Source organism: Sorex fumeus, unplaced genomic scaffold (assembly GCF_029834395.1).
Source record: "Sorex fumeus unplaced genomic scaffold, SorFum_2.1 ptg000007l, whole genome shotgun sequence".
Lineage (NCBI taxonomy): Eukaryota > Metazoa > Chordata > Mammalia > Eulipotyphla > Soricidae > Sorex > Sorex fumeus.
Window position 1 is genome coordinate 51,149,830 of NW_026606064.1, and position 23,634 is coordinate 51,173,463.

Below are 23,634 nucleotides of genomic sequence, written 5' to 3' on the forward strand. Positions count from 1 at the left end.
AGGGTTGGCCTCGACAGACAGAAGGACCTCGCTCTCACGTGGATTATTGCAAGTCCAGGCCAGCCACAGCCCTGCAGCTCAAGAGAAATGTTCCCCATCCCCGTCAGCTGCCAGAAGAATGAAAATGAGGGTGATTACTCAGAATCCGATTCCTACCAGAAATAACCCCATCCGAGGAACGAAGCCACACAAACATGTAATCAGAGAGCACCTGTGTACTGAGTCACCGCTTCTCACCAGGTACTCCCCGACCCCCGTCTCCTGGAAGCCCCCGAAGTCCTTCTCCCATCCCTGATCCCAGCTGTGGCCCCACAGAACCCATGGCCTTGGAGAGCGCCCCCTGTAGCATCGCTAACCGTGTCTTCTCTTGCTGTTGTCCATCTGATCTCCATCTGCCTGGCTGGCTGGCCTGGGAAGCTGCAGGGAAGCTGGGGGCTTCCCCACTCTCCTGCAGAAAGAAGCCAAAGCTTGGAGGAGATGGATGGTGTAAAGCTTTTTAAGCCTGTAGAGAGGGGAGAAGCTTAGCATTGGGGTGCTTGGCCTGCACCTGAGCAGCTGGGAGGCAAAGGCGCCTGCAGGAACAGGGAGGTCCAGAACAGAGACGCCCAGGCACATGGGGAGGGGCAGGCTGGCACAGGTGCCAGGAGCGGGAGAGGGCTGAGGAGATTAGGGGAGACTTCCTACTCAGAGCCCGTACTGAGAGGCCCGAGGCATTCATTCATTGTCTTGTCTGTTTTTGTTGCTGTTTTGGGGATCACTGCTGGGGCTGATGCTTAGAGACTATTCCTAGTTCTGTTGTCAGAAGGGCTTTGGGGGCTTCCAGGAGACGGGGGTGGGGGAGTACCTGGTGAGAAGCGGTGACTCAGTACACAGGTGCTCTCTGATTACATGTTTGTGTGGCATCCTCATTTTGGGGATGTTCAAGGGACCATAGGTGGTGCCGAGGATTCAAACCAGGATTACAGCTGCCTCAGCGGCATGGAAGGCAAGGACCTGACCCTCCGCTGTATCCCTCTGGCCTGGATTGCTCTTATTTGTTGGTTTGTGGTCCACACCCAGCGGTGCTTAGGGACTACTCTCAGCAGTCCTCAGGGGACCAGGTCGTGCTGGGGATTGAACCTGGAAAAAGTATCACCAAGCAGAAACAGGGAGCCTTGAAATGGGCCCAATCAGTCCCACAGCTTCTTTGGGTCTGCATGTTGGAAGGTTCCAGAAAACTGCATCTCCCAACCACCATGGCTGGGTTTGAGTGGCTGTGGACCCCAATGGTGAAGGATGGTGGTCATCATTCAAGAGGGGGGGGGGACAATGTGTCTCCCAGAATCAGTGGCTGTTCTACTTCTTCCAGAACCTGGCGCGTCTCCCTGGGTGAAATCAGACCTGGCAGGCTCCCTCTGCCTCCAGGGGGTGACAGGAGAGGACTCAGGTCTTCCAAGTCTGCTCCCCAAGGGTGGGGGTGTCCCATGCTCTGCCCCCAGGCACTCTCTACTGTATGAGAAGTTCAGCTGCTGCAAGGACAGGTAGAGAGATCCAAGAGCCCCACTGACCCAGCCTCCAGCCCTGCCAGGAAGCATGTGGCAGAGGGTTGGGTGGAGCCCAGGCGGCCTCATGTGAATGAAAGTCCCAACCCCCCAATCACCCTGTCCTCAGGAAGGAGAGCATGACTGCAGCTCCAGCACTGACCGCAGGGGGCGCCGTGTCACACGAAGTATTCTGTGAGTCTGCGGGAGCTGGCGGAGCTCAGCTGTATGGGTTGGTCCCCGCTATGTGCATGTGTGTGTCCATGGGGACAGGTGAGTATGTGTGAGTGTGGTGGTGTGTGCATGTATTATGAGTTTGAGTGCATGTGTAAGTGTGTGTGTGGGGGTGCATATGTCTGTGTATATGTGTGCATGTGTGGGGAAGTGTCAGTGGGGGCATGGGAGAGTATGTGTGTGTGAGATTGTGTGTATGGGGTGGTGGTGTGTTTGTGTGAATGTGTGTACATATGTCACTGTGCGTATGTAAATGCAGTGTGTGCATGTGTGTGTGGTTGTGTGTGTTGTGTATGTGTGTGGCTATGTGTGTGCATGTGTTTGTATGTGTATCAGTGTGTGCATATGTATGTGCAGTGTGTGAATGTGTGTGTGGTTGTATGTTTTGTGTATGTGTGTGGCTATGTGTGTACATGTGTTTGTATGTGTATCAGTGTGTGTGTGGTTGTGTGTGTTGTGTATGTGTGTGTGGCTATGTGTGTACATGTGTTTGTATGTGTATCAGTGTGTGCATGTGCATGTGTGTGAGTGTATGTGTGGGGTTGTGTGCAGTGTGTGTGTGTGTGCATGTGTGTGTGAGTGTATGAGTGTGCATGCCTCCACACACACACCAGTGAGTGTGTGTGAGTATATGTGTGGTGTGTGTGCGCGTATGAGTGCGTGCTTCTGTGTGTGTGATTGTATGTGTGATTGTGTATGGTACGTGTGTGTGAGTGTATAAATGTGCATGCCTCTGTGGGTATGTGTGTGTGAGTGTATGTGTGGTGTGCGTGTGAATGTGTATGTCTCTGTGTGTGAGTGTGCATGTCTGTGTGTGCATATGTGTGTATAAGTGTGCATATCTGTGTGCGTGTATGTGTTGTGTGTGTGAGTGTATGAGTGTTCATGTCTCTGTGAGTGTGTGCGTGTGTGTGTGTGAGTGTGTAGGGGGTGTCCCGGAAAGGGAAGAGCCGTCAGGGAGAGATGCCAGCATCAGCACACTGTGCCAACAAGCCCAGACGCCCAGTCACTCTGCGTCCCCAGGGCACCCCAGAATCTGAGCTGTGCTCCCCTGATCCGGGAAGCTGGTGAGACAGCAGCTACTGGAGGGGCGGGCAGCAGCAGAAGTGGGGGAGGGCTCCTCTACCTGAGCTCCACTGCCGTGTGGCCGCTTCTGCAACATTTGCCCCTTTCTGCTGTGGCTTCATACCAGGGGCAGCCCCCAGGGGGTAGGCTCTGGGCCCTGTTTCCCAGCTCTGACAGGGAGGAAGGGGACAGAAGCCCAGCCTGCCTGCCTCATGGCTGATGAGTCATGTCACCCTCACCCTGCACTGTTTGCAGCCCTGGCAGTCACCCAGCGGAGACGCCCCTGCCGGAAGCCCCCCTGTCCCCCTCGGGAGGAGGCTCCCCTGCCACATGCCAGCCCCGCTCTCCAGGGGCACGGGACAGGCTGTGAACAAGAGGCAGTGACCCGGCTGAGCCCCTTTCACTGCTGCTGCTAGAAGGAGACAGAAGTCATGGAGGACGGTGAGATCACTCTCCCACAAGCCCCGGGACTGGCCGGTCTCTTTTTGTTTTCCTAATGACACACACCATGTTTTTAAAAAGCACCTGTGAATTCCCACATGAGAACACCCGATAGAGTCCAGACTAGCTCTCCTCAAAACTCAGTGTCCACAAACACAAGGAGCCGCTGAGACACTGTCCCAGCCCCGCGGGCCTGAGACAGGACAAGGCCCTGGATGTGGAGATAGGGACAGGATGCTGGCGTGGTGCAGATGGTGGAGAGTCTAAGCCATGTGGCTTTGGCTGATGATGGTGCCACAAGAATGGCACATTCATTGGAGCCACGGAGCCACACGACTGCAAGATATTAGTAGGGGAAAAGGGCGGGCGGTAGTTCTCTCTGTACTATTATCTCCATTTTTCAGTCATCTATACTGTTGTAAAAAAATAAAACGGGATCTAATTTTTTTTAAATGTACCTATGGTAGAAAGGATGCTCAAAAAATGACAGTGTTTTAGATGAAGACAGTTTAGAATTGGGGAAGCAGAAAGAGGTTGAGAGAAGGCTGCAAACATCCTAGAAACTAGGAGATAAAGATCTGAGAAACTTTGACTGCAGTTGATAACGTGAGCGAAGAGCTGACATTTGCAAAGAGTAAACTTCAGTGTTTCCCTGTCACCCACAAAGACAAGGATGTGAGAAGATCCAACTGTAAAAACTAAAGTGTGTACACCTTCACATTTGTCATCTGCTCGTACAGAGCTCTTCTCCAGGCATCACAATCTGTTTTAATCAAAGACAGACACCAAGGTGGCCCTCCCCCTGGTGGCCCCCATCATTTGGTTATGCTTGTTTAGTTTGTTTGGAGACAAGTGCTGGTCTCTACTCTAACCTGGCTTCTTTTCTTTCCATCCATCCATCCATCCATCCATCCATCCATCCATCCATCCTTCCTTCCTTCCTTCTCTCTCTCTCTCTCTCCTCTTGGGTAGGGTGGGGGGCACACCCAAAAGTGTTCAGGGATAACCCCAGCTCTGCACTCAGGAATCACTCCTAGCAGTGCTCAGGGGAGATGCCGGGGATCAAACCCCAGTTGACTGCATGCAAGGGAAGCACTCTATCCGCTGTACTATTGCTCCAACCCTATTCTCCTCTTCTACAGTTTGGCAAAGAGGCTTGTCACATTTCACATAGCACAGGTCAGTAATAATATGGCTCCAAATTTGTTTAAGATTATATCATTTGCTTGTCTGCTAAAAAGTATTTTAATGGCAGGAGGGAAACTGGGGACATTGGTGGTGGGAAATGTACACTGGTAGAGGGGTGGGTGTTGGAACACTGTATGACTGAAAGCCAATCATGAACAGCTTTGTAACTCTGTATCTCACGGTGATTAAATTAATAATAATAATAATAATAATTTTTAGAGGGATTTGGGCCATACCCTGCAGTGCTCAGGGGCTATTCCTGTGATCATGAGTGACCCTAGGAGGGGATTGGAGGGTCCTAAGCAGTGCCAAAGATCAAACTGAGGTCCAACACCTGCAAGGGCCTCTTACTCCGTGTACTGTTTCTCTGGTCCTGGTTTGCCTGTCTTGTTTGCTTGTTTGTTTCTGGGTCACACGTGGTTGCCCTCATGCCATGCTCTATGCTAAGGGATTACTCCTGGTGGTGCTCAGGAAGCTATATGCAGTGCCTGGGATCAAACCAGGTTTTGTGGCATGCAAGGAAAGTACTTTATCTCCTGTACTATCTCTCCAGCCCTGAGTTTACCTGTCTCCCTCCCCACCCCCTGCAGTGCTCAGGCCTAACTCTTGCCTCTGTGCTCAAGGATCACTCCTGGTAGTGCTCGGGGCACCAGATGTGGTGATGGGGGATGGAACCAAGGCTAGTCTCCTGCAAGGCAGGTGCCTTCCCTGCTTTCCTCTCTCTACAGGCATTTTGCTTGAATTACCCTCAATTTCCACCACAGCCCTGGGCAGGCAGGACCATCCTTCCCAATTCCCGACCAGGAAATAGGCCCAGGGAGCTATGGTGGAAACTGAGGGTAATTCAAGCAAACTGCCTGCTCACTCACCATCCACGCTGCTCTGCCTGGGGGTTCATGGGGAGCTAGAAACTTCCACCGCCCTTCCCCCCACGCCACCACTGAGCTGGACTGTGGGAAGGGGCCCCTTGAAATCCAACACTTCCAGTCAGTGTCTGAGCCCATAGCTCTCGGACCGGAGCCAAAAAGCTCATCTACTTCTGTGGGGCTTAGAGAACAACTGGCAGGTTACAATGAAGTGGAGTTGACTGGCAATCCCAGCGTCCCAGGGAGAGCCCAGGACTCGGGTGTGTGTGTGTGTGTGTGTGTGTGTGTGTGTGTGTGTGTGTGTGTAGGGGGCAGGGAAGGCAGGGCTGTGAGGCCTGGAGTGAGCTCAGCAGTGGCCAATGGGAAACCAGAGGTGGCAGCTGCTTTCCAGTGTCCCTACCCCATCCACCGGCATGGAACAGGACGTCACCAGGAGTGACTGAGTCTAATGGAGCCCGTTCCGGACAAAAGGATTTTTCTTCATGTTAGCACAAACGTAGTCTGCTGAGGTTGGCCGAGGCTTTGAGTAGAGACGTAAAGGTCACAGACAGGCTTTGGGGAATGTCCAAATCCAAGGACAGTCCCTGACAAGTTTCCCTGGGACAGAAGTACAGAAAACGCATTTCGTCTGCAGCTTTTCACCCTGTATGTCCTTAACCCACATCTCAGGAACACGGAGCAGGACCTAGGGGTTATGAGGTCAGGGCTCTTGGATGATTACTTTCTGGTGGGGGGTGTTTGGGCCTCATCCAGCAATGCCCCAGGGCTATTCCTAGCTTTGTGCTCAGGAGACCACATGTGATGCTCTGGATGGAATCATCAGCCTCACCCCTGTGCAGTCTCTCGGGCCGCCTCCTGTATTTGAAGAGCCGGAGTCTGCATGCTAACTCTTCAGAGCTTCCCAGCTGAGAGGTCAGTCTCAACTCCTTGGGGTCCAAGGAGGCAGCAGCTACCGTTATGAACCATTCCTGATGCTTCCAAACCTGTTGGGACTTGGCGATGGTCATGCGCCACCTCCGTCCTATGCCCAGATGTCCGAATAAAGGTGAGCCGTCAACTCGAGTCACCTCACAGATGTTCACCTAACCAGGATTCTCCAACATCAAAGGCCAAGAGAACAAAACAGCCAAAACAATATCAAAACACTTCAACATTACTACTGACCCAATATTGGGAAGTCTTAAAAGGATTTAACCGTCCATCTTGTTTCCATTCAACTGAGGCAACTTCACGGGCAATTTACCAGCGGAATGCCAGCTTCAACTCTGTCCCCTCCAAATGGCCTGGGAGGACCTGAGTAGGACTTAGATCCCGTAGGTGTTAGTTTGCAAGTTGCCCCTTAAATTGTGGTCTGACTCTGAAGTGGCTGTTCAACGCAGGCGTGGAATGAATTCCACAGCAAACTCTGTAACAGCTGTTGTGTTTGTCTTTAGATGCTCTAAGGCTCCCAGTCCCCAGCGGCATCCAGCTCCATGAACCTCCTCCTTTTCCACCTCCCTGCCCCCTTAACCCCCACCCCAGGATTCTCCACCCCTGCCCCGCCTCCCCTCCCCTCCCACAGGATTCTGGGCAGCCCTGCTCTGTGGGGGAGAGTAGCTGGGAAGTGGAGGTGTGGCAGGAATGCGCAGGTAGGAATGAACTCGGCATCCCCGGAATCTGCCAGGGGCTACGCTCACACCCTTCTGCCCGCATGTTCTCAGCTGCCTTGGTGACCCTCAGGGGCTGAGACATTTTTTCCATGCCCCCTGCTGAGGGAATCTAGTTCGGGGGCGAAACACAGGACCCATGCACCCCAGCCTGACTTCAGCTATGTGAGAATCTTGAGCAGGTGACTCCCAGGACCTCAGTGTTCTCCCCTCTCAAATGGGAATAAGCATGGCACTAGGCTGGTCTGCACAGCCTAGCAAACGGGGTCAGTTTCCTTCCTGCCAGAGTTTCGAGGTGGGTCAGGAAAGGGGTTGCTGTTCCTGTAATCAGTTTTGTTACTGTTACTGGGGAGTGAACTGGAGTAAACAAGTGTTTTGTTGCACTGTAGCACTGTCCTCCTCAAACTGTTCATCGGTTTGTTTGAGTGGGCATCAGTAGCATTTCCATTGTGAGACTTGTTACTGTGTTTGGCATGCCAAATACGCCATGAGGAGCTTGCCAGGCTCTGCTGTGCGGGCGGGATACTCTTGGTAGCTTGCCGGGCTCTCCGGAGGGACGGAGGAATCGAACCTGGGTCGGCCGAGTCCAAGGCAAACACCCTACCCGCTGTGCTATTGCTCCGCCCCCAAGTGTTGCAAGTGTTTTGTTAATCCAAGCAAATAACCTGCTCCATCAACCAGAGGCCCGTATTTTTATGAACTTAAAAACAAACAAAAACAAGGGTGGAGTCTAGGAGAATCTTAGAATAACAGAATGAGCAGAGCACTATTGAGACTTTCCCAGAAGCCTGGGGAGTTTCTGAATCAAAGTGAGAGAACAGCGGCTCCCCTGCCCCCCTGCCCCATTCTCAGAGGACTTGTATCCAGGGGCAAATGGCTCGAGGTTCCCCTTGGACTCCCCCAGCTCATCTCCAAGCAGCTTCTCAAATATTCCAGCAGGAGAAATGAGCGAGCAAGGGAGCAACCCTTCCCAGCACTTGCGGGGTGAGCCTGCCTGCACACCCTGGGGTTTCCTCTTCCTTCACACTGAGTCACCATCTCCTGTGCCCCACCCCAGAGAACCTGTGACTCAGCCCAGGGGAGTCTCACCGAGCCCCACTGTTGTGGTGGGCTGGAAGAACAGAGCCAAGGGTGGCTGGAATCCCAATTCCTTCGGGGAGGGGGGGTGTCCCCCAGTGAGGAAACCTTTGCAGGTGGAAAAGAGGGAGCTCAGAATAGCTGTGCACCAGGATACCACGCACAGAGGACCAGAAACTGCAGGAAGTTTCTAGAAGGCCAAGCTGCTCAGAAGGGAGGTCAGCACCCAGAGCCTAGTGGACAAACCCGCCCAGCATGAGCCACCGCCCACACTCACCCAGGGCTCCCTGGCAGATGTCGGTACGGGTGGCTCCTCCGAGGATGAACTGGGGGTCCTCGCAGATCTCCTGAGGGCGAGAGTCACAGGTCGTATCAGTGACCCATCCAGGTGCTTGCTCGGTTACCCCTCCCCACGCCCCTAGGAAGAGTTCCCCTGAACCCTGCTCTGGGGGATCCTGGTGAGGAGTTATGAGGAAGTGCACAGATACTCCCAGCTAACAGGGCCATCCCACGTCTTACCACTTTCAAAACCTGTTGCCACCTCCTCCAGGAAGCCCTCCATCATGCAGAGCCCTCATTCATCCCTTTGGTTCTAAGTCCCAGGGGATCTGGAGTCTTCAACTTAACCTTTGTGGCATCTCATCACTCTCTTCCTAACAATGTTTCTTGGGAGCAGGAGGCTGGCCTTCGGCCTTCTCCCACCAGGTCACAACACTTAGAGCTTCCGTCACAGCTCCCTATCTAGACTGTGCCCAGCACTGTGCCACCCACAGCCCTCTCCCGACCCCATCTGATGGGGCAGGCCTGTGTCCCAGGCTCCTCTGCTCCTAAGTCACTGGTGCCCCTAAACCCCGCTTCCCCTCCAGTTACAGACTTCCCCAGTCAGGCCCTCAGGGGGTCCCATAGCAGCCGATGGAAGCCAACCTCTGGCTCTTTCAGCAGCGCCCCTCAGAGTGTGCTTCCTGGCTCTAAAGGGCTTCACCCCAAAGCCACAGTGTGAGTCAGGGCTAAAACCTGGGCGTCCTAGGTCAGGGCAACCTTGGGGTATGAGGTACTCCAGCCCCTGCGCATGCCCCTCTCTACGGCAGGAGCTTGTCCTTCCTTTCTTTCTATTTTGGGGGGAAGTTTTTTTTGGGGGGGTCACACCTGGGCTGGAGCGATAGCACAGCGGGTAGGGTGTTTGCCTTGCATGCGGCCGACCTGGGTTCGATTCCCCCACCCCTCTCAGAGGTCCCGGCAAGCTACCGAGAGTATCCCACCCGCACAGCATAGCCTGGCAAGCTACCCATGGTGTATTTGATATGCCAACAACAGTAATGACAAGTCTCACAATTTGTTGTGAGATGTTACTGGTGCCCGCTCAAGCAAATCGATGAACAACGGGAGGACAGTGCTATATAGACAGTGCTATATGGGTCACACCTAAAAAGCTTAGGGATTACTCCTGGCTCTGCACTCAGGAGTTATTCCTGGCGTTGCTTGGGTGACCACATGGGATGCCAGGGATCAAACCTAGGTTGGCCGTGTGCAAGGCGAATGCCCTATCTGCTATACTATCACTCTAGCCCATATTTTGACTCTTTTTTAAAAACTTTTTTAATGAAACACCATGAGATACAATTACAGACTTACACACTTTCGTGATTGCGTTTCAGTTATACAATGGTCGAGTACCCATCCCTCCACCCGTGCCCAACAATGTTCCCAGTATCCCTCCCACCCCCACCCCAACCCTCACCCCCACCCCCACCCCGTCTCTGTTGCAGACACATTCCCTTTTACCCTCTCTCTCCTTTTGGGTGTTATGGTTTGCAATACAGGTAATAAGTGGCCATCATGAACGGTCTATAGTCTACTTTCAGTATGTATCTCCCATCCCGAGCATTCTTTGTCTAGCCCATATTTTGGGGGGAAGTTACTGGGCCACAGCCCGGAGGTACTCAGGACTTAACTCCTGCCTCTGTGCTCAGAGATCACTCCTGGCTTGGCTCCAGGGTCCATGTGCGATGCTGGGGATGCTGGGAGTGCAAGCTAAATCCTTCACCCCTGTACTATCTCTCAGCCCTACAGATGCTTTTTCTGACTGAGACCTGGAGGTAGTCCCTGACTACCTGGCTTCAGCTCTGGAAGCTTCTGTGGGAGCCAGAGTGTTGTGGAACACATTCTCCGCTTGCCCCACCACTGGCTCTCCCTACTCCCGTGGGCCTGCTGGGGGATAACAGGAACAATGAAATCACTTTTGTGCTGAGGTTCGCCTTCCTGAGCCTGCCAACCAAGCACTCACCGAGTGGACAGAACGCGCAGGGCTTGGGGCTGGGCGTCCTAGCATCATATTGACAATCCTCAGCCAGCCACTTCCCCCAGAAGGATTTTTCCATTAGATTTCAGAAATTTGCTCATGCCTTTGGCAGCTTCTCCGAAGAAGGCAAATGCCAGGATGGTGCCCTGGGATGCTGCAGAAAGCAGATCCCAGGACTCAGCTTGGGGCTGAGGAGTGAAGGGGGAAGTGCTGAAGGAAATATGGAATGTACAGAGGAAAAAGCCTGAGGCAGAGCTACCACAGGCTGGTACTGGACTTCAGACCATCCTGGTTCTGCCTCATCTCTCAGCTCGCTGACCCTGATCAAGTTTAGCCCACTTCTGTGTCTCCACGATGGTGGTGGTGATGCCAAGGGCACCCGCCAGGAGGGTTGTTCTGAGGGGTGATACAGTAACTCTGCACCCATGTCCCGGGAAGCACGTCACCATTCCTAAATGACTTCCTTTTGTTGCAGGGGGTGCGACACCCATGAACTCCAGGCAGGAGCTTTGAGGCTGGGCAGTAAAAGCCAATCATAAACTGCCAGACACTGGCAGTCTTGGGAAAAAGTGGAGGATGGCCTTTGACTTCCACCTGACAGTGCTGGCTTTCTCCCCGCTGTGGCTGGCACTGCTGAGGAGCTCCTAGGGACTTTGACTACTTCCCCTTCAGCCCACTTCCCCGCCCAGAGCTTCTCTCCCATGGCCCCTACTCCCCCTCACTGGAATCTACCTCACTCACTCTCCTCTGCCTATATATTGGGGTCCTAGCTCCCCAGGTGACAAATCAAAGAACACATGTAACTTGCTTCATCTCTGAAAGTCTCTCAAATCCAGGTCCCTCTTTCTGCATAGCTGTGTGGCTGCAGAGAATTGATACCTCCCTTCCTTTCCTCTCCCTTATGTGGCCACCATACCTTCTTCCTTCCTCAAACCACCCTGTTAGGCCTGTGATGTCCAAAATTCAGGGGTCATTTCTAGGCCTCCTGCCTGACCCCAGTCCCAGCAGGTGGGATGGGGACAGCCGTAAGCTTCTAGCTCTAGATCCCCATGACTGGATGCAGTCTGGGCTTTGCTCTGGACACCTATCAGAGTTAACATTTCCTGGGAGTCCCCATTTCTTCACCTGAGAATGGGCATGTAAGAGCCATCTTGCTCACTGGTGAGGTAGCATGTGACTGACCTGCTCTGAACAGGTCCAATCTGCCATCCTGATGTCCACATGGCACTTTTCTGTGCTGGTAACTTGATGACCTCCCCATGCCAACCCTCTGGACCTCCAGAGACAGAAACTACAGGTCTCATGTTCATAGGGACCCCAGAGAAGTTTATGAAATCAACAAAAGAAGGAGTACAGAAATTCCCTTAGCAAACTGTAAAGGGAAGGTGACTACCTCTGCTTATTTATTACGGTCATGAGTCTCAAATGACCCTAATTTCATTTGAGGCTCTAATGAGCCCTGCATTCATTCATTCATTCACTCATGTTACAAATAACTCACCACTGTAGTTGCAGCCTCAGCATTTTCTACAGTGTCTGGAATATACCAGATATTCGCTATTCACTGCTGACTGAATGAATGAAACACACCAGGACCATCTCTGGAGGCATATCAACAAATGACGCACACAAGGCACCTGGGGTTCAGTGGGATAAAGACAGGCTCTGGGAAAGTGCTAGGAAGGAGATTAGAGGGTTTGGTGATACAGAAAAACAAGATGGAAAAGGAGAAAGCGAAGACTGGTCAGGGAGGGCACAAAGTTCTCAGAATGAATGGTTTGGACAAAGTCCCAAAGACTGAGCATGAGTCAGACCCCAGAAATTCAGGCAAGTACGTCTCTGCTGGAAGACAGTCTCAGGGAGGGGAGCGCTGGTGCCCATGAGAAACTGCCTGGTGGCTGGGCCAGTGAGCTGGGCGGAGGGGAGAACATCCGGCCTCTCCCTCTGTTAGTGAAGATGTGGATGCAGAGAGAGCCTATGGCGCTCCCAGGACCTCACAGCAGATGGGAAAGAAATGGACTCAAGGTGTTTGCCTTGTGCTCAGCCAACTCTGGTTTGATCTCTCATACCTTACAGGGTTCCTGGAGCATGTGCAGAAGTGAGGGGATCACTCAGGAAAGCACAAAACCAGGTGTGAGCCATGCAGGGGCCAGATCTGCCCCTTACCCCCAACAAAACAAACGAAGGAAGGAAGGAAGAAGGAAAGGGAAGGGGGGAGGGAGCAAGAGAAGGAGGAAGGGCCCTGGGTGGGTTGCACCTTTGCACCTGCTGCTGCTGTGGGGTTCAGGGTAGCACTAGGTGCTCCCCGAAGCTTGGAGGAGTGGAACGGGGCAGTGATCAATCCTTGTTCCCTATAAGGTAACTGGCTGGCGCTGTTACCTGGTATAGGTTCAGTGATGGAAGCCCTGGAGGTGCCTCACAGGAGATGCCACATAGCAGGGGTTCCAGGAGTAATGCAATGGACCCCTAGTTAGGGAGGGATGGTCCCTGCACACTGAGGGGCTGGACAGACAGAGACCCTGGGCACGATAAGGAAGCCCAGGAATTCAGGGAGAAGATTACAGGCTTGTAGAAGGACGAGGAGGAGGAGTAGGAGGAGGAGGAGGAACTGAGCCTGGCGGCATCTCCCCTGCCCTTTGTATAATCACCAGCTCCCATTTGGGTAAATAAACAGAAACTCTGGTTGAAGAAATCCAAGCGGGACTGCAGGAGACAGTCCTTAGTCACCAAGGCGGGGAGTAGGGGTGGGGGGGGATTGGGGGGGTGTCTCACCCCTTCCTGAAGCAGCACATTCCTCCTGGGCAGGAACTGCCGGGCAACCTTCCTCCCCTCTCTAGTCCGCTCCCCGCTGGGGTCCCAGAAAAGTTTCCCCAGGCTCCCTACGTCACCCCAAGTTTGGGAGAACTCCAGAGGCCACACACTCCCTGGCTTGAAGGAACTTGTGCGTCTCCGGCCCCTGCTAAGAAGGCGTGTGCGGGAGGGAGGATGCCAGAGGGGCCAGGTCGGCCCACCCCCCTCCCCCGCGGCCGCGGGCACCCAGGACACTGCGGGGGCATGGGGCGCGCGGCCTCTCGGAGGGGACGCGCCGTGCCCGCCCGCCCCGCAGCGCCCGCGCGCCGCCCCTGCCCTGCCCGGGCATCCTGCCCGCGCGTCCTACCGTGGGCCGCTTCCACTCGATGCCGCGGGTCTTGCTGGAGTGCGGCCCCAGCTCCTTGAAGCCTAGCGCCGACGGGATGGCCGGGAAGGAGGGGTCCTGGAACAGCGTCCCCGCTTCCAGGCACTCGTCCCGCAGCTGCTCGTAGTCCTGGTTGAGGTACTTGATGGCCCGCTCGTGCGAGCCCAGCCCCTCGGCTGCCTCGCGGTCCCTCAGCAGCTTGGCCGCGATGCCCGCCATGGTGCCCGGCTCGGGGTGTGCGCGCGGGGCAGGGCGCGGGGCAGGGCACGGGGCAGGGCGCGGGCGGGGCACGGCGGGCCGGCTCCGCAACGGGACTGCGCGGCGCGGGGCCGCTGATTCAGCCCCGGAGCGCCCGCCTGCCCGGGGTGTGGCCTCGGCGCGGCCTGCGCCGCCCGGCCCGGCTCGGACGCTGCTGCCCCCTGCGGACGGCCGGGCCCGGGACGAGCCCTGGCGGTGGACACAAGTGGAGCCATTTGCAAACGGAGTTCGGCGCAGCGACTGTCCGCGGAGGCCGCCCGTGTCCGAACCGTTACAACCATGGTCCCTAAATTCCTCCCCCCCCCTCTTTTCTTAAAGCTGCTTAAAGAAATGAAAATAAAAATAAAAATAAATTAAATAAAATAAGTCCAAAGGGGCTGGAGCGATAGTACAGCGGATAGGGTGTTTGCCTTGCACGCAGCCGACCCGGGTTCGATTCCCAGCATCCCATATGGTCCCCCTCAGGAGTAATTCCTGAGTGCAAAACCAGGAGTAACCCCTGTACATTGCCAGCTGTGAACCAAAAGGCCAATAAATGAATAGATAAAAATTAAAAATAAATAAGCACAAATGAAACTGGGAACAGAGCAATAGTACAGCGGGTAGGGTGTTTGCCTTGGGCGCTGTCAACTTGGGTTGGATCCCTGACACCTCGTATGATCTCCCTGCACGCACCAGGAATGATCTCTGAGTTGCAGAGCCAGGAATAGCCCTTGTGTACCGCCGGGGGGATGCTCCAACCTCCCACCCCCACAAAAAGGAAACATAAATAAAGTTAAAATGAATGAATGAAGTTGAAAGTGAATGAATAAATCAATTGAAGCTACAAGGAATGACTGAATGGATGAATGACAAGGAAGCCTGGTGGTGGGGGATAGGGGCTCCTGCTTTGCCAGGGTGAGGGTCCCGCAGGCAGCCCCCCACTCCCGCATACCCCAGCACCCTTCTGCTGGGATCCACCCTCCCTGCTGGGATGCCCCTTGCCACAGCAGGGTATGCTGACTGGCCACAGCGCACCAAGTGCGCGTGTGAGCAGCAACTGGAGTGTGAGAGCGCCTGCGAGCATAAAAAATTAGAGCTGTGAAGACTCCACAACCAGGCTTGAGCGTGGAGGGGATGGGGATGGGGGTGGGGAGCACACACAGCAAAAGGGAGGAATTTGGAAGCCAGTGAAAGTTCTGGGTGGCACTTGGGAGAAACTGCCTTACCTCCCAGACCAGAGTGGACTTTCAGCTTGGGACCCCTTTGTTTGACTGACTCACAAAACGGAGCAGTGAAATCTTCCTCAGCACTAGTGACCTCCTTTCCATGGGAACACGGGCCTTTTGGGGTCAGAGCCATAGTATAACCCGGAGAGTGCTGTCTCGCAGCACCGGACAGGGTTCTATCCCTGGCATCCCATGGGGTACTCCAACCGCCCCAGGAGTCAGCCCTGAGCACAGCTGGGTATGGCCAACCCCCAAAAATCAAACAAAACAAACATTGGCCTTTTGTTTCTCCTCAGAACACACTGTGTGTTTCTACCCAAAATTGTGCTCCCCACGTTAGGACTGCTTATTCCCCACGCAGCTCTGGAAGGCCTCCACTTGGCCCTTTCTTGATTTCAGGTTGCCTGGATACTCTGTGGAGCCCCAGGCCAGCTCTGCAGCTCTCCAGGAAACACCCTGTGAGTCAGTAGTTCAGGAAGTGGAACTTAAGAGACAAAAATAGCTGCCATCATTTGGGGCGTTGACGTGGGGCCTCAACACTCTCCTAAAGGCTTTGCATTGTTCCCTCAGGAATCCTCTCAGTCACCCCACTTTACAGCAGTGGAATGTAGCACCTGGGGGCTTAGTGACATTTCCCATGGAGTCAAATGTGCAATGGAGATTCTCAGCCTCTGGGATTTTAATTTTTGCATAGACTTTCATTTAAAAAGGGCTAGTTGTTAGTCTGAAACTCAAATTCAACAAGAAGGACAGATTCTACATTGGTGGAGCATTTAGAATGATGACTGAGGTAGGGGCCACAGTGATCCCCCATTAAGCAGCTGCAAGATAGTGTCAGCTCATGTGCAGAGAAACGGGTGTGTGCCTGCAAGCAACTGAAAGATAGAACCTTTTGCTAGGGAGAATCCATGTCAAACAGGCTAAGTTGTGCTTCTCTGCTTTGTGGCATGTGGGAGTGAGGGTCATAGCCGGCAGTGCCCAGGGGCCATTCCTGGCTCTATTCTCACGAGTGATCCCTGTCAGTTCTTTGACCATGCGTGGTGCAGGGGATTCAAACCATGAGCAAACACATGCAAGGCAAATGCCTCAAGCCCTGCACTCGCTCCAATCTCCAGCCTGGAAACTATGCATTGTTTAGAGCTCTGGATCTTAACTAGCACAGATTTTCCCCTTCTACCCCACCCAGGGAGATTTGTCATTGTTTGGAAAAGTTTGCTGTCCTGACTGGAGGAAGGAATGTGGTGACTCTCACAAACCCAGGGCAGGCTACTCCCACCCCCAACACAGAACTAAACAGTTCCAGACCTCAGTCTAGTCCAGGCTGAAAAGCCCTAGTTTACTTGTTATCCAATTCCAGCTTTTCTTTGTTACAGAGTCATTTCCAACTCACCATTCCAAGGCAAAACCATTTTTCTGTAGATTTGCAAGTGAATTTTATCCAGCATAGGGACTTTTCTCCCTACTATGGAGATAGCAGTGCTGCATCCGTTGGCCTTGTTATTTTATGTTTCCAATGGGGAATTTATTGATTTACCATCGGTTCACAATACAAGTTTCAGGAGTACAGCCTCACACCTCTCCGTGTGTCTGAGCTTCCTAACACCCAGCAACGCCACTATATTTTCTTTTTTAGCTACTGACTCTATTCCCTCTTCAAAAATATAATTTAAAAATTTTCATCATGTTGATTTAAATGGGTTAGTAATAGGGTTACTATTACTGCACACAAAGTTCCACATCCTCCACCAGAATGACCACTTCCCTTTACCATTGTCTCTGGGTTCCCTCCCCACAACTCTGCAATCTCCCTGCCAGAGAAAACTAAAATCTGTAGAGCAGTTCCTAGGTTGGCTTGCCTTTGGCTCTTTATTACTCCCTTTCTATATATTTTTTTTGTATCCCACATATGACAGAGCTCATTCTGTGACTGTCCTTCTCTTTCTGACTGACTTCCCTCAGCATGAGATGGAACTCTCAGCATGGACGGAACCCTTCAGTTCCATCCATGTAGTGGCAAATTACATGATTTCTTCTTTTCTGATGATCAAGTAATATTCCATTGTGTATATGTACCATACTTTCTTCTTCTATTAAAAAATTGAATCACTGTGAGATACAGTTACAAAGTTGTTCAGGACTGGATTTCAGTCATACAAAGTTCCAACACCCAGTTCCTTCAGCAGTGTACATTTCCCACCACCAATATCCCCAGCTTTTCTCCTGCCATGCCCTACATGTCCCACCCCACCCCTACCCTAGCCCGCGGACCTACCAGCCTGCCTCTGTGGCAGGCACTTTTCTTCTTTCTCTTGTTCTCTTCTTGCTCTCTTTTTCCTCTTGAACATTAGAGTTTGCAATACATCACTTTTTTTTTACCTACTTTCAGCACTCAGTTCTTATCCAGAGTAATCATTTCCAACTATCATAGTCTTAGTGTACTATATTTCTTTATCCCATCACCTGTCCTTGGACACTTGGTCTGTTTCCAGATTTTGGTATTGTGAATAGTGCTTCAATGAACATAAGCATGCACATATCTTTCTGAATAGTTTTTGCTATTATTGTTGTTTGACTATTTTTATTAATGTACTGGGATTTACAGTTCTGTTTATTTATACTTCTCATATATCATTCATACCCTACACCCATCCCCAGAGAGCTTGCTTTCCTCCACTGATACCACAAGTCCCCTCTAAGCCAACCAACATCCCTTCCCATGTAAGCTCAGTTCTATAGGCAAAATATATAGGCAGTTCCAATGACTTTGGCTGTTTGTTGTTTCCTTACTATGTTTCTTTATATTCCATATATGAGAGAGAACTTTTAGTTTTTATTGAGGAAGTGGTGACACCTACATGCATAAAGATGAATAAAGCAAACCCTTGAGGCTAGAGTAACAGTATAGCTGGTAGGGCACTTGCCTTGCATGTGGCTTAGTGGGGTTTGATCTTACAGCACTACATATGATCCCCTGGGCCCCACCAGGATGATCCCTAAGTGTAGAGCTAGGAGTAAGCCCTTAACATTGCCAGGTATGGCCACAAACCAAATAAATAAACAAATAAATAAAGCTAAGCTCTTGAAATTCCACAAAATTGTATAGCAAAGATAAATTGATATTTAAAAAATGCATATATTAAAATATGTATATTTTTACAGGTATATAAATTTAAAAATTAAAATATGAATAATTCTACACTAATAAAATTTAAAATTCACATGAAATAGATAAATCCTACAAATATATAATTTAGTAAGATTGAGAAAAAGAGAATTTAAAATTTTTTTTTTTTTTTTTTTTTGGCTTGGCTTTTCTTTATTGAACTTGGTAGATTTTTTTTTTCCCTCCAAATTCTTTTTTTTTTTTTTTCCCCTTTATTTTATTTTATTTTTTTTAAAGTTGTAGATTTACAATTTTTTGTGCTTTGGTTTCAATTATACAATGATCAGATACCCATCCCTCCACCAGTGCCCATTTTCCACCACCATGGATAATATCCCTCCCACCCCCATCCCCCCGTCTCTGTGGCAGGGCAATCCCCTGTGTTCTCTCTCTCCTTTTGGGTGTTGTGGTCTGCAAAAGAGGCATTGAGTGGCAAACATGTTCAGTCCATAGTCTACTTTCGACATGCATCTCCCCTCCTGGGAGGATCCTCCAAACATCCTTTATTTGGTGCTCCCTTCTCTATCTGAATAGCCCTTTCCTCTAGGATACCCGGCTGGCCTCTAAGTTATGGAGTAATCCTCCTGGTGCTGATCTCAGCTAGAGAATTTAAAATTTTTTCAGGGAAAGTCTGAATAGAGCGATAGCACAGCGGTAGGGCGTTCGCCTTACAAGCGGCCAACATGGCCGACCCGAGTTCGATTCCTCCGCCCCTCTCGGAGAGCCCGGCAAGCTACCGAGAGTATTCGATATGCCAGACACAGTAACATATATGTCTTATCCTAAACAAATATTGACTTTATGTTAAAAATATAATATTGATAGCACAGCGGTAGGGCATTCGCCTTACACGCGGCCAACATGGCTGACCCGAGTTCGATTCCTCCGCCCTTCTCGGAGAGCCCGGCAAGCTACCGAGAGTATTCGATATGCCAGACACAGTAACAACAAAGTCTCCAATGGAGACGTTACTGGGCCCGCTCGAGCAAATCGATGATCAACGGGAGGGCCTTTACCTTTACCTTTACCTTTATGATTAAGTGTTTGCATTAATAAGTAAAATTGCAATAAAAATCTCTATAGCTATATATAGAATCTATATGTTCCAAACCTGAAAAGATATAGAACATTCAATATAAATGAAATGTTAATTCGTTATTGAAAAAGTTTAAAAATCTCTTAGCAAGTTAGAAATAAGCACATTTTTATTAATCTAGTAGAGGGAATAAGCATCATGAGCGAATGCCGTATTCAATGACAGTGTTGATAAATTTGTCTTGTCTTTTAAAGAAGCTCTTCTACTGTGCATCTTGCAAAACTGGTTTCACACCTACGAGTGAGTACCTTAAGGTAGTTCCTATCTATGAATCTCTATATGTTCCTTCAAATCTGTATGTTGCTTCAAATCTGAATGATAATCTAGCGGATAGAATATTCTTGATGACGAGTTCATTTCATTGAGTTCTTTTTCACTATATCCCACCCTTTCGTTCTGCCTTATAGAATCTCATTTGATAGATCGACAGTGAATTTTGCACATTTTCTTTTGCACGTACATGCCACATGCCTTTTTTGTTCTTGCTGCTATCAGTGTTCTGTCTCTGTCTTTGACTATTGTTATTCTGATTACAATGTGTCTTTTTGAGTTTTTCTATTTGGGTCTATTTTTGCTGGGACCTTATGGGCACCCTTTGGGATCTCAGTGCTTACATGCCTTAACTCTGGGAAAGTCTTCTGTATGATTTCTCGAACTTTCTGTAACATAAATTCTTCTTTATGATTTTCTCTAACTTGTAAATTCTTTCAAAAATTCACCTACCTGTTATTCAGACTCCAATCATTATAATATTTTTTCTCTTAAATCCCTAGTTCTCTAGCATACTGTTCATTTCTTTTCAGACATTTCCTGCCATCTGTGTTATTTTTTTTTTCAGAGGATTCCTCCATTTCATCTTGGAGCTCCTCAATCTATTACTCAGGTGCTACTATTCTGCTGCTCAGACTGTCCATTGATTTTTTTATTTTAATTTTATTTTAGGGTTTTTTTTTTTTTGCTTTTTGGGTCACACCCGGCGATGCACAGGGGTTATTCCTGGATCATGCACTCAGGAATTACTCCTGGTTCTCGGGGGACCATATGGGATGCTGGGAATCGAACCCGGGTCGGCTGCGTGCAAGGCAAACACCCTATCCGCTGTGCTATCGCTCCAACCCCAGTTTTAGTTTAGTTTTATAAAGTAGTTCACAATATTTGATTACATTTCATACTCAAACATCAATCCCGCCACCATTACATTATTCCACCACCATATTTGGATGTTTCCATCACGAACCCCAAAGCAGAACCAAAACAATTTACTTTGTATTATTTGTTATGAATAAATGCTGAAAATGATCCAAAAACTTTCCTTAGAGGAGAGTGTGTGTGAAAATGATCCAAAAACTTTCCTTAGAGGAGAGTGTGTGAAGATTGTTGTATTTCACCCAAGGGCCATTAAGCCCTTCTATAAGACATTAATATATATGTAAAAATATATTTCCCTCTAAGATTGGTTGCCTTCTACTTTAAACCCCATCAAATGGGGTGTGCTACCCTTGGAATATTAGTGGTGTTAGCCATTCATGGCCACACACTCCAGGGATAGGTTTACTCATGGGTGAGGCTTGGCCCGAGACTGTGGAGAGTGGCCATGAGTCTCATCCATTGATGAGATTATCTGGTGCCAGCCAGAAGTGGCTTGTGGGTGTGACTGCCCAGTTGCCAGAAAAGTAGGGGGACATGGGCGAAGGTCACCCAATTCCGGTTCTGTTGAACCCAGAGTTTCCAGTCACCAGTCCCATGTACCTGCGTTTTCTGCAGATTCACTTGTGAGTGAGGCTCGGCCCGAGTGTGTGGAGAGCGTTCGTGTGCATGGCAGTGGTTGAGTTCTGGAGGTTTTCAGCTGCGGGGCTGGGTCCCTTGGGGTGGGGAGGGTCCTCACCCGCCCCCCTCCGGGGCACCCTGAATGAAACAGCCTGGCAGGGGGTCCAGCAGTGTATTGGCATTTTTTGGCATATATATATAATATATATATATATATACATATATATATCACCTATGTCTTCTTAAGTTCTGCCTATTCTGATTGTAGTTTTCTTATTTCCACTCGCATACTTGTGCTTTGCTCACTTCCTGGGCCATCGTTTCTTCGAGCTCATCGAGCATCCTCAAGATGGTGCCGGTATAATCATTCTCTGGGAGTTAATAAAGCTGGTTGGTGCTGGTCGAACTGACCATGTGATTATTTTGAGATTGATGGAGTTGAACACATCTTCCCATTGTGTGTGCTGTGCTCCTGCTGTTCTGAGGGTGAATATTTGCAGTTATTTCCCTTTACCCCCACTCTCTGAGGTATTAGGTAGGATGTTGCTCTTTTCCTTCCCTGCCTGCCTTCACCCAGTGAAGGAGGTGTAAGTCTGAACAGTGTGAGGTGTGATGAGTAGAGCAGTTTTACGGCCACCATGTGTGGTTCAGGCGATCTGTTAGTGAGCCTGCTGAGATGGTGGAGGAAGAGCTTGGAAGTTGCCTACACCAGCTGGAAGGGAGAAGAATCTGCTTTTTGTTCCCCGCCAAAAGTGAAGGAGATTAAACTCACCTGGGAGGAGGGAGGAACAGGCATCTGAGATGTGGGGGTGGACCTACTGAGATGGCGGAGGTCCCACTATCAAGATTCTACATGGCATCAAAGTCACTTCTTTGCATTCTCCTTTGAACCAGTCATAACATATGCTTAGTGGCCTCATTTAATGAGTGAGTTAAGTGCAATCTTGAAAGTATTCATTTTATATCTACAAGAGATTTGTGGTTTTTTTTCGGTTTTTGAATAAGGATCTCTTAGAACAGAGAAGATCAGGTAATGCTCTGTGGGAAAAGTGGCATGAAAGTTGATGTAAAGTTGAATTTGAAAGATTGTTTGAAATGTAATATGCAAATGAATGACAAGAAAAAGATGGAAGAGCCTTTGGAAAAAATTTTCCTGGGTGTTCCGGGGAGAGAGAGGAGGAAGAAGCCTAATGCACCACCTATGGTATCACCACATCTGCTGAGGGCTCTGCTGTCTCAGTATGAGCTATTTCACATCTCTGTATGTTGTAGAAGTTGGTTGCTGTCATCAATCTTATGCAAATACATGCAAATGAGTCTAAATGAATCCTCTCTGGTGAAAGGACAATCAAGGAGTTTCTCTCCCTTCGTTTTGCTTCTGTTAACAAGTTCAAGTCCACATGGTTAATTGACTGCTCTTCTGAATTCTCCTTGGGATGAATTATTAAACACCTACTGGTTCCCTCCCTCACTTGTAAATGAGGCAAATAGAATCTTTGGCATACGTTCATTTTAGAGTGTGTAAGAGATTCTTTTACTCTTTAAAAAGTCTCTTTTGACTGATGTAGTCCTGTGGCATCTCATGTGTGAGACATCCCTGGGTTTAAGCCCTGGCGCTGGGAGAGAGAGAGAGAAAGAGAGAGAGAGAGAGACAGACAGACAGAAGACAGACACGCAGAGTGAGACAGAGACAGACAGAGTTTTAAATTATTATTTTAAATTTTTTTAATCACTGTAAGATAGACGCTTACAAAGCTGTTCATGATTCAGTCACACTGTTCCAACATCCATCCCTCCACCAGTGTACATTTCCCCGCATCAGTGTCCCCAGGTTCCTTACCATCATCCCCACAACCTAGCCTGCCTCTATGGCAGGTGCTTATTTTCTCTCTCTGTCTCTGTCTCTCTTTTTTGAGAGAGAGTTTTTTAAGGACATTCTGGGGATGGGCCCAGTATCTTAACCTTTGATATTCCACAAGCATATTATCTCTCTTAAACGAGGCTGGTGAAATAATTCAGATAGGTGGAAGTATTTGAAGAAAGTTGAGGCATTTTCCAATTTAATCAGCTTAATCAATGACTGAATAAATAGCAGTACTCCTCCATTAGAATAAAAAGGAAGAAAGTTCAGGCATTTTTCTCGATCTAAGAGAGGGACGTTGGACAAGAACCTGATCAAGTGAATACAGGGAAACATGGAAAATAGTCCTGAATAAGCAATGGACTTAAAGGGGCACAGGTTTTAATTCAATATTAAAAAATAATCAGTGTAATGTGGCTGGGAACAGTCAGGTCTGCCACTCAGAGTTCTGCTCCACTAAGGAGCCTTCACCTGGACAGTCCCTCACTCTGGCTGGGCATCAGAATCATGGCTGGTGGGGAAGGGGACACAGGCTAAAAACACAGATTTTAGGCCTGGAAAGGAGATGCAGACTCATTAAGTCAGGTTCGGCGTGTTGCCTACTGACCAAGTAAAAGAATGCTTGATTTTTCATTCCCCCTTTGTCCTGCTCAAAGCTGGGCAACTTCCCAGTACAAGAGGTTTCAGTTTGGGGAAAATGCACCCTCGTAAATGATTTGTAAATGATTTATGAGGAATAACACAGTCTCTATGGATATGTCAAAACTGTG

General features: G+C 49.8%; 1 protein-coding gene across 1 annotated transcript in view; it reads right to left on the reverse strand.

The window, feature by feature from the left end:
• The window catches only part of CAPN2 (calpain 2), a 58,370-nt gene extending 44,545 nt beyond the window's left edge, over positions 1–13,825 (reverse strand). The window contains exons 1-2 of the mRNA XM_056131336.1: positions 13,494–13,825; positions 8,315–8,384 (exon numbers count right to left, since the gene is read on the reverse strand). Coding sequence (XP_055987311.1) covers positions 8,315–8,384; positions 13,494–13,730 — 307 coding nt within the window. The 5' untranslated portion in view covers positions 13,731–13,825. The remainder of the gene's footprint in view (positions 1–8,314; positions 8,385–13,493) is intronic.
• Positions 13,826–23,634: the final 9,809 nt, after the last annotated feature.